Raw genomic sequence first — 12,016 nt, 5'->3', positions numbered from 1 at the left:
TGTTAGCTATCCATCTACGTCCACGACACCTGATCGATCATGGGTCGTAAAACCGGCCTGAACAATGTCCATTACTTAATTTTTTTTTTTGTTACAAATCTGTTTAAATACGAAGAGATTTATTATATTTAGAATGCTTTCGGTACCAAAGAAAATGTTTAAGAACAGTAACTTGATGCATGTACTTTAAGGCAATAGGTATGATAACTACGTTTAATTCCTTAACATTTTATACAAAATCAAAGGTCAGCACCAACTAACGATCTATCAGCACATATTACTAACTACAGATCTATTGTATGTAGTATTTTGACTGAAATCTTCAGAGGTAACCAATTTACAGTAATTTTGCCACCTCCAAATTGTCTGTGATGAGAGAGAAAGGTCGGGTATTTCTGAAAACTTATTTTTGTAGGTGGGAAATAAATATTAAATACCAACCGAGATCATATGAATAAAACATTGTTTTATAAATAAGAATATAAAGGCTTAAGCATTTTCAAATATTGTGGCAGTGTATCAAGTATTTCGTAAAAACGACATTAATTACACGTGTGATGCTTTACAATGAACTTTACCTGTTTCGCAGTAAATTGCTTAATAAGAGGGTTGATTACTGAATAATCTATTTTGTTTCCAATCTTCAATCTCTAGTACAGAAAATAAAAGCTGGCTGTTTAACAAAGGCTTGAAAAAAAAGGCAATGGTTTTTGGCAATAAAAAATATATCCAGCTTTGATGGTATTTTAAGCAGTGTCGTTGTAGTCTAAATCTAGTGGTGATTCTGTAGAAATCAATTGAAGTTCAGCAAGACCTCCGCCATCTTCTGGTTTCACATAAGCTATTCCACTGGTTCCGATACGTATGCAGTCAAAATTTACCTTTAAACATAGAAACATCCTCATCATAAGAATATTTCCTCATATATGAATTACCAAATGATTTTTTTTTTTTTTTTTTTAAGGCTAAATAAGCAGCGTCACTAGCAAAACAAAAACAAAAATTAGAAATATTACCTTGAATAACTGAAAGTTTTGCCAAACTGCTTCTAAGTTCACACAGGCATGCACATTTCTTCCTAACATGTACACATTTGAAAAACGAACACACAAATTTGCATTTGTAAATCTTCGTATTGGTAAACAAATTGGTCGTGGGTTTTTGCCTGTAATTTTTGGATATTAATACCCTCTTTTGTAATAAAAATACATAAATAACAATAAAAATACTTTTACTTGTTAAGCAATTACATTCACGCTAATGTAAAATATTTTATATTTTTTAATTTTATACGTTAATCAATCGAAAATTAACCATACAGTAAATTGTTTAGGACTAATAGTGTATTTATTGTATAATTTGAAGGATTAGAGGCTATTTCCAGCTGGATGAGCTTTAATGAGATTTTAAAGGTGCAAGACTTTTGGCAGGAAAGAAATGTTGCATTTAAAGGAGTTAAGCAAGTTCTGCACTCGCATCTCAACCAGCATAGAACCTTTTTCAATCACTCAAATTAGCATGCCTGGCTTAAGGCTGAAGTGCAAAACGCATTTGAAAACTCTTACTGCAACAGCAGGATGGTTATAAAATGCCTTCTGAGAACACAATTTAGAAAATGTAAGAAGACTGAGATTCTCAGACTCTTAACTAATTTTGAAATGGCTCCAAGCCGACACTTACTGTCGACTTCATTGAGTAAATTTTACCGTAATTATCTATTTTTTTTTTTTGTAAAGAACTAGAACAATATCGTTGCTATACATATTTTATTGATTTTTCGGCAATCATACTGGCTCTATTATTATCGACAGGGAAAAGCTTTAGGCAGGCAAGTTGTTACCGCTCTGCTTCTTTTCATGGGAGCCAACCCAAGAGAAAAACTGAGAAAATTAAGTTCTGTTCTGACATCAGCGGCAAATTTTAGAGGAGAACCCTGTATTCTCGCAAAGATAAAAAAAACTCTCTGAAAGTTATTCCCTTTGAGCCAGTTTCACCCAAAGTTCTGGAATTCGTTGGCTTCATCTTAGAGAACTTAATATGCTCTAATACTTCTTTATTAACAATCGTCACTTACCTGAAAGTTGACTGGTGTGTAAGACTCTATCATTGAATAAAAGTTTATAATTAAATTCAAAATCTTCAGGACTATAATCGATGACAACACAAGCTCTGTTATTGGCGCTTATGTTGAATCGTTGGAATAAAGCGCCGGTGCAGCACCTGCAGTTGCCTTCTGTGCAGTTACAGGGCGTTGATGGTGTAGGTACCGCCTGCCTGGCTAGCATGCCATCTTTTAAAACACATATCGTATTATACACTTCATTACAAAAAAAAAAAAAATTATTTCAAGTTCTTATTTAATCGAATTGTAAAGGCCCAAATCTCATGACACGTGGAAATTCTTTGTTTAGTCGCTCTTTACATAAATATAAGCATTATGGGCAACTATCGTAACCCTAAGTGGGAGTATGAGTACATATATATCAGAATGGTCATTAATAAGTTGTTTAACGGTCGCCTCACTTAAAATCTAACCTAATCCCTACAACTGCTTCTTCAAAATTTCCGAAAAATTTCAATAGTGATTTGTAAACTTGTAGGTAGCATCCAAATTTGAGCATAGTCATTGAAGACTTTTTTTTCGAAAAGGAAGTATAGCCGCTCTTTCTGTCTTTGGGGTTTGGACGTGATCAAGTTTTTGTCAACTTATCTGGCATATCTAGATGTTTGATAAATAACCATAAGAAACTGAAGATATCAGAAGTGCAGTTTGCGGAGACTAGTGTCCATTCTACTGTTCTGCTTAATAATGTTATGCTGTGAATGGCATGGTTACTGAATTCTTCTAAACCAAAGTCATGAATAAATTATTTTATTTGATAATAAATAAATATAAATAACAATTATTTACAATAATTAATGTTTAAACAAAATATAATACAATTTCAGATTATAAAAATTAGGCGTCAATTGTGGTATCAATTCACAGACTAGTTGTTCCGATTTGGGTGCTTGTAGGTTGTTGCAAAAATAATTGCCGTTTTTTTAATATTTGCGAACTGTCAAACAATGTTTGGTAGTGATTTATTTGACTAGGGTATACCAAGCGGTGCAAAATATAGAAAATCTCAACAAATATGTGCACCACAAAATACAACTGCAAATCTTCCTTTGCTATATAAAAAGGATTATTTCTTCTAATTTTTAAATTCGCAACAATGTGAAGTTGCAGTAAAATTGATTGGAGAAGCAGTATGAGGCATTGGTGATCCAAAACAATTCTCTACGACTTAAAAAAAAATGGATTGCCATAAAACTTACTATCAATAACATACTTTAGGAATCTTGGTGAGATTTACTGGTCATAGACTCAAATAATGCACAAAAAGAACAAAAATATATCCAATGTTGTTGGTCTATGATGGGGTCAATCGTCTCTGACTAAGCTAGAACGCCTCGTTAATTTTTGAACAGCATTTATTTTTGCAAAACAACTCCAACAAAATGTTCCCTTACAGATGTAAAATTACTCATGTAATAAACACTATATATAATTCAGGAAATAAAATTGTCCATTCAAAGCTAAGAATCGAGTGGAAATCTCATTTTTTTATGATTTCTGGCACTACGATCGGATGGAAAGTCAAAACTGATTGCGCTGGCTGGTTGTTCAATGGGATACTGCCGCGCTGTGATCACATCGCCATAGGCAGCTCTGTGATGAGCTGGTCGCTTTATCAGCGCAGACAATCCTGGAAAAAGTTTCTCTTGTTCGGCTAATGTCATCGGTGCAAAAGGTGTACGCGGCACGTAACTTCTTAATTGGCGAAATTCATCAGTGCGATTGACATTGATTGCAGATTGTTCGGTCACTTTATCATCATTATCTTCATCAACTTCTACTGGATCTTCTGTATTGCTATCATTTTCTTCTACTTTTTCTTCTTCTTGTAATTTATCTAGCACTTGGAGTTCTGCCTGGTTCTGTAGCTCCTCTTTATCGCTCTCATCTCCTGTTCAAAAGTTTCGAAATTAAAAACCATTTTTCTTGGTAAACAATTCAATTACTCATTAAATTAAAATAATTTATATTCATGTAGTTTTCCATTAGCTGATTTCACATCAAAATATTTATGATAACTCGGTTACTTTTTTTAAAAAAACTATTTTATCACAATCTTGAGTTAAATGGCGAAAAGCGATTCTTAAAAACTTCTTAAGGTTTATGTGCCGCTCTCAGCACCTAAGACTCTGCACTGAAGGCTTCGTTACGTGAAACGACAATAACATTTGTTACTTTGGAAAGACGTTTGTCTTTAATGATGGATATGTGAAGATAAAGTTGCAGGATATTTTGGCTTCAATTTGGAGCCATATATGAAACAATAAGACCAACTGAAGGAAACGGGGCTATTCTTACACTATCTGACAACAAATCCGCAAATGCTGCTGGAAAAAAGGTGGACCTTAAAATTGAATGAAAAAAGTAGTAAAAGCGGTCGTTTAGGAAGTGATAATTTTGCGTCTGACGAAAGGATATAAAGGAAGAACGGTTTGGAAGGACAAAGATGAAGATGGTATACTGGTAGCCAGCAAATAACAGTCAAATCACAATAATAACGATAGTTCTTGCAGATGTACCTCCTGGGCGTAAGAAATCAAGAACTGCCTTAAAGAGAATATACTCGTACCTTATTACCACCGCAGCCACTTGCATTCATGGACGGCAAAAGGATATGAATTTAAGAGTAGTTGCAGGAGTGTCTGTGGGGTTTTCACTAAGAGAAAGAATAAAGCGTACCAGTAGTTGATGATTGCAACATAGAGATTATCCCAAAAGACTTTTGTTAACCTCTAACAATACATGATCCCCAAAAAAACTTTGTTAACCACTAATGGTATTAGTTTAAAAGATTATCGGATTGATTAAACTCACCTTGTAACAGGTCATATGTGGAATTGTTTACTTCAGTTGTTGTTGTCACTTTTTGTTGAATTTCAACAATGGTTTGATTTGGAGTAGTATAATCAGACGTAACAACTGTAGGGTTTACCGTTGTGGGCGCTAGTGTTGTTACTTTTTTATTTTGTAAATTTGTGACATGTTCCGAAAATACAACAGTTGTTGCTGGAATTTTCTGTGGTGTGTGAGATGGTTTCTTTTTAGTATCGGACGATTCAAAGAAACTTTCTAAAAATTCATCGCTGAGTGCACTGAATCCCGTATAGTCAATTTCACCAGAATCTACATCGTTCTCTGCATCATCGTCTTCATCATCATCCAATCCGAAATCGCTGTAATCATCGTCTTCATCGTCATCTTCATCCTCACCATCTGGACGAGAGGTTGGTAATGGTCTTGCTGGTTCCAGCTATTCCAACAATAAAAAAAATATAAAACATGATATATTGTTTACACTGGGAATCCTGGCAGAGATACATTCATTTTTTTTGTTAATTTTTTTTGTAAATGTTCTACTTTTATCATTTCTTAAGAGGGATATATTGCATTTTAAGAGTATTTCTATTTTGAGTTTTAAACGTAGTTAAGGTTACATTTTCAGTGTACACTCGATTTAGAAAATTTAACACAGTCGTAATCACGATTCAATTGTAAGTGAAATAAAAGATCTTTTTTTTTTAAATTATTAGTGAAACTAGTAGTGTACTTACCTTGACGCCTTGTGGTCCAAATGTAAAACAGGAAACACGAAGTGCTGCTTCAATGTCGTCCAATGCTCGCAGTTCCAAAGCCAGACATGCACGAAAGTGATCACCCTCTCTTTGGATTCCATAGATACGACCACAGAATTTTGATACTCCTCCAGGTAGACCCATGCATACAGGATTTGGTTTTTTACCTGTTAAAAATAAAAAACAAAACAAAAAGTTAGCCTGATAATAAATTGATAGCGATTCCATGGTAACGTTTTTGCAAATCGTCTAGAACTTCTGCTTTATCCCCAAATATTGTTTTGAAAAGATTTTTGGTGCAGGCTAGTTATTTCTAATCATTTACATCATGCAAGCTGCTTGTTGTAACTGAAATTCGGGATGAGACTTGGTCTGTTGTGCAATTATTCTTTTTCTACACCCACTAAAATTATTTTTGTTTATAAAATAGTGAAGAATGTGCTTTCGTCTATTAATATAGTAGGTCGTTAAACATGGCGATTAATAAGCGATTATAATCTTTCATAATTTACTTTAATATATTTTGCCTAACCTGCAAGGGTGATATTTCGCAGAACTCGATCACCGAAGCTCATGGTTAGCCTTAGAGAGTTTCCATTTAAGTAAGTGATTGATGCACAACCTGTTTAAAAACAATGCACAAAAATTATTTATATTTAAATGAAAGACGTTTTGGCATTTGTGCCAAAACAATTGGTGCTACAGTTCTGCTACAGCGTGGTGCATAGGCCGAGCAACCTGAACAAATAAACTTTACATGGAGAATCTGCAAAGTTTTCTACCCACTGTTACATGTTATATTTGGTAAGCAAATGATTACCTGGTCCTTTGACTGAAACTATCGGCAGGGAGAAATGACGACAGCAGTTGCACTGCAGAGTGGCACACTTGCAACTGCCCAGTGGTGTTGGATTCGCTGGCTTTGTGCTATTCTCTTCTTTCCTTAAAACTTTCACTTTCGTTTCACCTGTAATAATATAAAGATTTCGAAAATAGAACTGTATTGCTAAAATAAATACCATTCTAGCGGTAGATCTCAGTGAGTGTATGTGTTTTAAGTAGGACAAGTTTGGCATCCTGAAGAAGGTAGGCGCATAACATATAGAGCTAGGCAGCTGGCCTAAAGTCTGTCAGAGCCCTTATGCAAAGTTTTGTGCAGTTATTGTAATATTCTTAATATGTTCAGACACGAAACCGTCAACAAATTTTCGTAAATAGTGAAACATATTCCGTTTTTCCACATATAGCATCTACGATCATGTAAAACCAGAATAGATTCAACTAAGTATATCAAGGAAAAACAACACAAATCGTTTGGAAATTATTAATGAATATGTTTACATTTTTTGCATTGGATAAATCTGGAATTAACTTAAAGAAATTCATATTCGTAACATAACAAATATGTATTCTTAATTTAGAACCGTATTAGTATCCCAATTTTATTAGCCCACAGCATCTAGTTACCCTCTAGAGTCATGGGAAGTGGATAATAACAAAGTTCGCGCTGGTTAGGATCAAATGTTAGGGATGAAAATATTTAAGAGGATATGAATAAAATTGCAATGCGAAATAATACAAAGAAAAGCAGTAGAAAATTGATTTACAGTCTATGGTGACATGCTGTAGATGCTTAAACTTTTTGAAATGGCGTTTTTGTGTCTTAATAAGTTAGTCAGATAGGCTGAGCTTTAACCGTGGGAGATGATGGAAATTTGGTGAATTAATTTATTGAAATTACCGTACCAAATGAATACACTCGCTTGAGACGGGCATACTTCAGTTAGTTCTTCATTCTTATAGAGGCCTAACAGAAATAGGTTCAGAAGGGAAGAAGCGGAATGGTAATACATCATAAAAACAAACTCATACTAAACAGATAATCAAATTAGATATCACGATCTCTCCTTTTAATGAGAATGTAAGAAAATAAATTCTACACTAAACAGTTCTAATAAGTTAATTTACCTGCGATCTGTTGGCCACAAGCCGAACTACAACTACGCGATCACCTGTTTAACAAGTACTTTAGCTTGCATCTTAATATTAAATTAAATCAACTTACCTACATTTCTGGAAGCAGCAAAGGCAATAAAGAGAAATATAATTAGAAGTTCAAACACTGTTGATAATTTCATTTTCCTCAATAAACTTTCATGCAGTAATTGTTATCTCTGCAACAAGAAGAAGAAGAAAAAATATTGTAACTCTCATTTTTATCTTTCTAAAAAACTAGCTCACTCAATATTTGTTATTTCTACAAATATAACTAGAGTCAGTATTGTTGAGAGAGAGGCTAAATATATAATAGGAGAATTAGTATAATTTATGAAATATACTTTTCTTTTGCCTCTTAGAAAATATTTTTATCGTTCAGAAAATTAAGTACCCGGCAACCTTCTTTCAGAAGAGGACTTCGCCGAAAAGGCTTTACTGTGTCTATTTTGAACAAATATTCGTTAGATAGATCGTACTTATTTCGGATCAATAAGTGGCTTTCTCATTTAATGAAAAAAGTGAGCAGCAACTGATCGTAGTATGTGTGTAGTCAAAACATACAATTTTCTTCTCTAAAATAAATTTTCTTGGAGAGATTTTAAATGCACTTTTTGAGGCAAAAACCTATCTCTTTTCACATTCAATCAATTTAATTATAATTAATTTTAATGGCTCAATATGCCACCAGGACAATAGATACTTATAATTTTGTTGGTTTTAACATTCATTTGAAGTGTTTTTTTTAACTGGGTTTGCTGTCGAATCGCTGAGATCCGAAGAAGGCATTGTAAAACAACGATGTTAGAGACAGTTTTTTTTTTTTTATTATTTTAACCATGAATCAGTAGTTCATCACCAGTTACTTTATGATAAATTTTTATGAATTCCGTCCTTTTCAGTCTAGAACTACTAGTATGTAAAATATACTAAAAATTTTTCCAACGTTATCACGTTTTGGACCCTCAAATAGAGGGTTTGTTTTAGTAAGATAACAAATGAATAAACTGTAAATATGAATGAGTGCATTGAAGGTTATGTAGGAAAGTGACTGCTCGTGAGCGGGCACTGACACACTTCCCTCGATGGCCACTTTCTCTGGTCACCAGCACCTTCTACAACGAACTTACTCGTATTTTGTGAACAGTAAGTCCTGTGCGATTATATAGCATTTCCCTTACCTTAATCTATTAAGATTATCAATTTTAGGAAGCTCCCTAATTTTAACTCACCCACAAATCAATTTTTTGTTTACTCTTACTAATATAGGAGGTATTGCAATCGAGATAAATTTAAGATATTGCGTTCCCACAGCAAAAATACAAGTTTTAAGCTACCTTGAATCCGAAAATAAGGTTTTTAGAAAATTTATATGCATATTCTATGTGTGCATGCACATTTACGGATAATGTTCATTTAATGTGAATACTAACTCAAATACAAAAAATTACAGGAGCTCAAAATGCGTACATATTTCACCATACGGTGTCACAGGAAATACTACTAAACGTTTCTGACGGAAATAAAGGGATTTTTCACTTTTTTGAGATTTTCTCGAAAATTTCGCCTAAGATTTCTCTTTAAACTTGGTTCACTTATTGTATACATGAAAATTCACAGCCTTCATCATATTTATAACATTTTTCCAGATTAATTTCATTAAAAGATAGTTGCGAAGTTGTCATTTCTAAAATATACGATCTTCTCACTTGTTTGATATTAACTAGAATGAAATTAGTTGTTAAAATTTTGAAAAATTGCAAGAGTGATCAGAAACGCGGATTTCATGAAAAGTTTTTGTCCATTTAAGTTTACCGCTTTCAAGTTTTGTCGCTTAAAAATTAATTTTTTGATGTGTACTCTAAAATCAACTGTTTAATGTGTACGGTTTTAACGGTTACAGTAAGTGAGGTGAAAAATGTTTGTGATAGAGTTTGAGCTTTAAAAAAAAAAAAAATTCTGGACTAGAAGTGTGAATCTCTTCGTCCATATTTGATTTTTGTGATTTTCTCAGTAATGGTAAAAGAAAGTATCTTTTTATTTGGCGTAACCAAAACTCTGATGAAATCCTAACGCTTTTATAGTCACAATTTTTTTTATCTTTTTAACGTGTAAAACGTTGGTTGCGCTTCCGTGTCGCAGAATTCCTATTCTCAAGGTTATCTGTAAATATGAGTGCACTATTTCCAATCACCAAAATATTTAACTATTTCACTAAATGGATTGATGGATTTATTTTCAGAGACAATTTCGATTGTATAGGAGGAAAAGTTCATCAGGATTTCTTATGAGTTTCATTCGGATTAAGGATCTCAGTTTGAATCTGTTCTGTTTCATAAGTTGGGTGGCACATTATCTGGGAATAGTAAAAACAAGGATAACTCCCTATCGCACGTAATCAGGTAGCCTAGTCGTGCTATTCAGTTGGACTTTTTGTGAAAAATATTGAGTAAGTTCGTGAACCTCACTATTATTATTCTACTGAACGGAACCAGGTCGTACTGGGCAAGAAATTCGATTGCCAATGGATTTTATGTAAGGGGACTTAGAGACAGACCTTTTATAAAGATGAAATCTCTCTGCGAATATTTTTTAAAAAAAGAAAAGACAACTTGGTGGTGACTTTAAGAACATGCCTTATTAAAAAAAAGTGCAATTACAAAGTGAAAACAAAAAATAAATCAAAAAACAGATATTTTCGCCAAAATTTAATATTGAAAAAAATTATCACGATCGCGAAAATTTTCTTTGCTTTAAAAAAAAATTGTAAAAAAGGCCAAATAACATTTTGTAGCTTTAAGAGACTAGCTAAGCCAATTCTTGTTCAAGGCAAAGATCTAGTATTTCTGTTTGCGTGAACCCTATCATTGCTAGAATTAGGATCATCATTTCTCATTGTCCTACATCTAGCGCCAGAATTATCCCCATATTTAATGCACAATTTTTTTGATTTTATAACAAATAGAAACAAAATAATTTTGAAAAATAGTTTAAATACTTCGATAAAAGAAGAATCGAGTGGCAAATGAGTTTCAAATAAAAAATAAGATTTACATTTTTTTTTTTTCAATTAAATAGACTAGAATAAACTATAGTAGTTACCTGCTGATTTGTTGGTAGAAGACGTTTAAGTGAAGTTAGTATAACCAACTGACTCACATTTCTACACGCTCGGAGAAACAGACAATTTGAACTGCCCCACTCGCGATGCTACATCCTGCTTTCTTGCACTACTACTTCGACCTACTAACGGTGACTGCTCCTACCAGCTGATACGACTTCTTAAGTAAGTCGCCTCACTGGAGCTTTCATATCTGATAGATGCACCATTTTTTTTTTGTGTTTTTTATTCGGTCCAGTCACTTTTCAACAGTGAACAGCTTACTCATCGACAACCTATCTTCTAGTTACTTTTAGGATCTATTGAATTCTTTTAAGACTTTTGCGTTCTATAAGTTACTCTCCTTCATTCGAAAGGCTGAAAGCTCTTTTTTTTACTGTTTATTTATGTTATACTCACCCACTGAAGTGCACGGTTTCAGTACGAGAATAATATGAAAAAGAATCTAACTTGTCCCCCGAAACAAGACAGTAATACACAGATATCTCACTGATAGACCAATTTCTCACCACGGCCGACATTTTGGTTTTTACTTAGGAATCGAAAAGAACGTTTATTCCCAGTGAAAATCAAAATTTACACAAATAGCTCTCGAGTGGCCAGTGAAAGTGAAAAACAAATCGCCCTGATAATAGTAATTATTGTCGTCATATTGTTTGGAATATTTAAATTTGTTGTAAGAATTAGATACCTACAAAATCGCTTCGACATCTGAGAAAAACGGAGAATTTTATTGGGAATGTATACTTTATTGACAACAATTGTCAAAAGTTGTTTTTTTCTTTTTTGCGACTGGCCAAAAATTTTAATTTTCTACGGGTATATCTGTTTTAAACTCCCCTGGGCTTTTTATTTTATTTTTTGTGAGTTTGAACACTATCTTAAAAAACGAAAAATTATCAGGTAGCTCTAAGTGGTACCAAACGGAGGTACCACTTTTTCCACACCACATTTTTTTTCGAAAAAGGCTACGATTTTCTCTAAATTTAATGTATACATTAGGTAGATACATCTAAAACTTTTGTTTCATCAATATGTGTAAAGAATATACTAAATTTTTAATAAAAAGCTATATGTTTGAACATAAACATGTGTTGGTAATGCACACAATAATACCGCATACATTCACTTATGGATTCATACACAAAGAGAATTCATTTAATTTGCTGACCAATTGTCTTAAAGTTAGTTATAGTAATAATAAAA

General features: G+C 33.2%; 1 protein-coding gene across 2 annotated transcripts; it reads right to left on the bottom strand.

The window, feature by feature from the left end:
- Window positions 1–420: 420 nt before the first annotated feature.
- LOC141459270 (uncharacterized) lies at window positions 421–11,366 on the bottom strand. 2 transcript variants are annotated; one of them, XM_074138127.1, is made up of 9 exons: window positions 10,792–11,366; window positions 7,760–7,868; window positions 6,515–6,661; window positions 6,227–6,316; window positions 5,674–5,861; window positions 4,937–5,372; window positions 2,075–2,290; window positions 1,017–1,165; window positions 421–881 (listed from the first exon to the last, which is right to left on the bottom strand). In XM_074138127.1, the coding sequence occupies exons 2-9, from the start codon at window positions 7,830–7,832 to the stop codon at window positions 747–749; spliced, it is 1,434 nt and encodes a 477-aa protein (XP_073994228.1). In that variant the 5' UTR covers window positions 7,833–7,868; window positions 10,792–11,366; the 3' UTR covers window positions 421–746. The 2 variants fall into 2 exon arrangements, with proteins under 2 accessions (XP_073994228.1, XP_073994229.1); XM_074138128.1 differs by lacking the exons at window positions 421–881; window positions 1,017–1,165; window positions 2,075–2,290 and adding an exon at window positions 2,857–4,013 and having other exon boundaries at window positions 10,792–11,356.
- Window positions 11,367–12,016: the final 650 nt, after the last annotated feature.

This window comes from Rhodnius prolixus, unplaced genomic scaffold (genome assembly GCF_049639745.1).
Source record: "Rhodnius prolixus isolate KJV_2025 unplaced genomic scaffold, Rpr scaffold_11, whole genome shotgun sequence".
In the NCBI taxonomy this organism is placed as follows: Eukaryota; Metazoa; Arthropoda; class Insecta; order Hemiptera; family Reduviidae; genus Rhodnius; species Rhodnius prolixus.
Note: the sequence above shows the minus strand (reverse complement) of the source record. Positions and strands in the feature narration are given on the sequence as shown.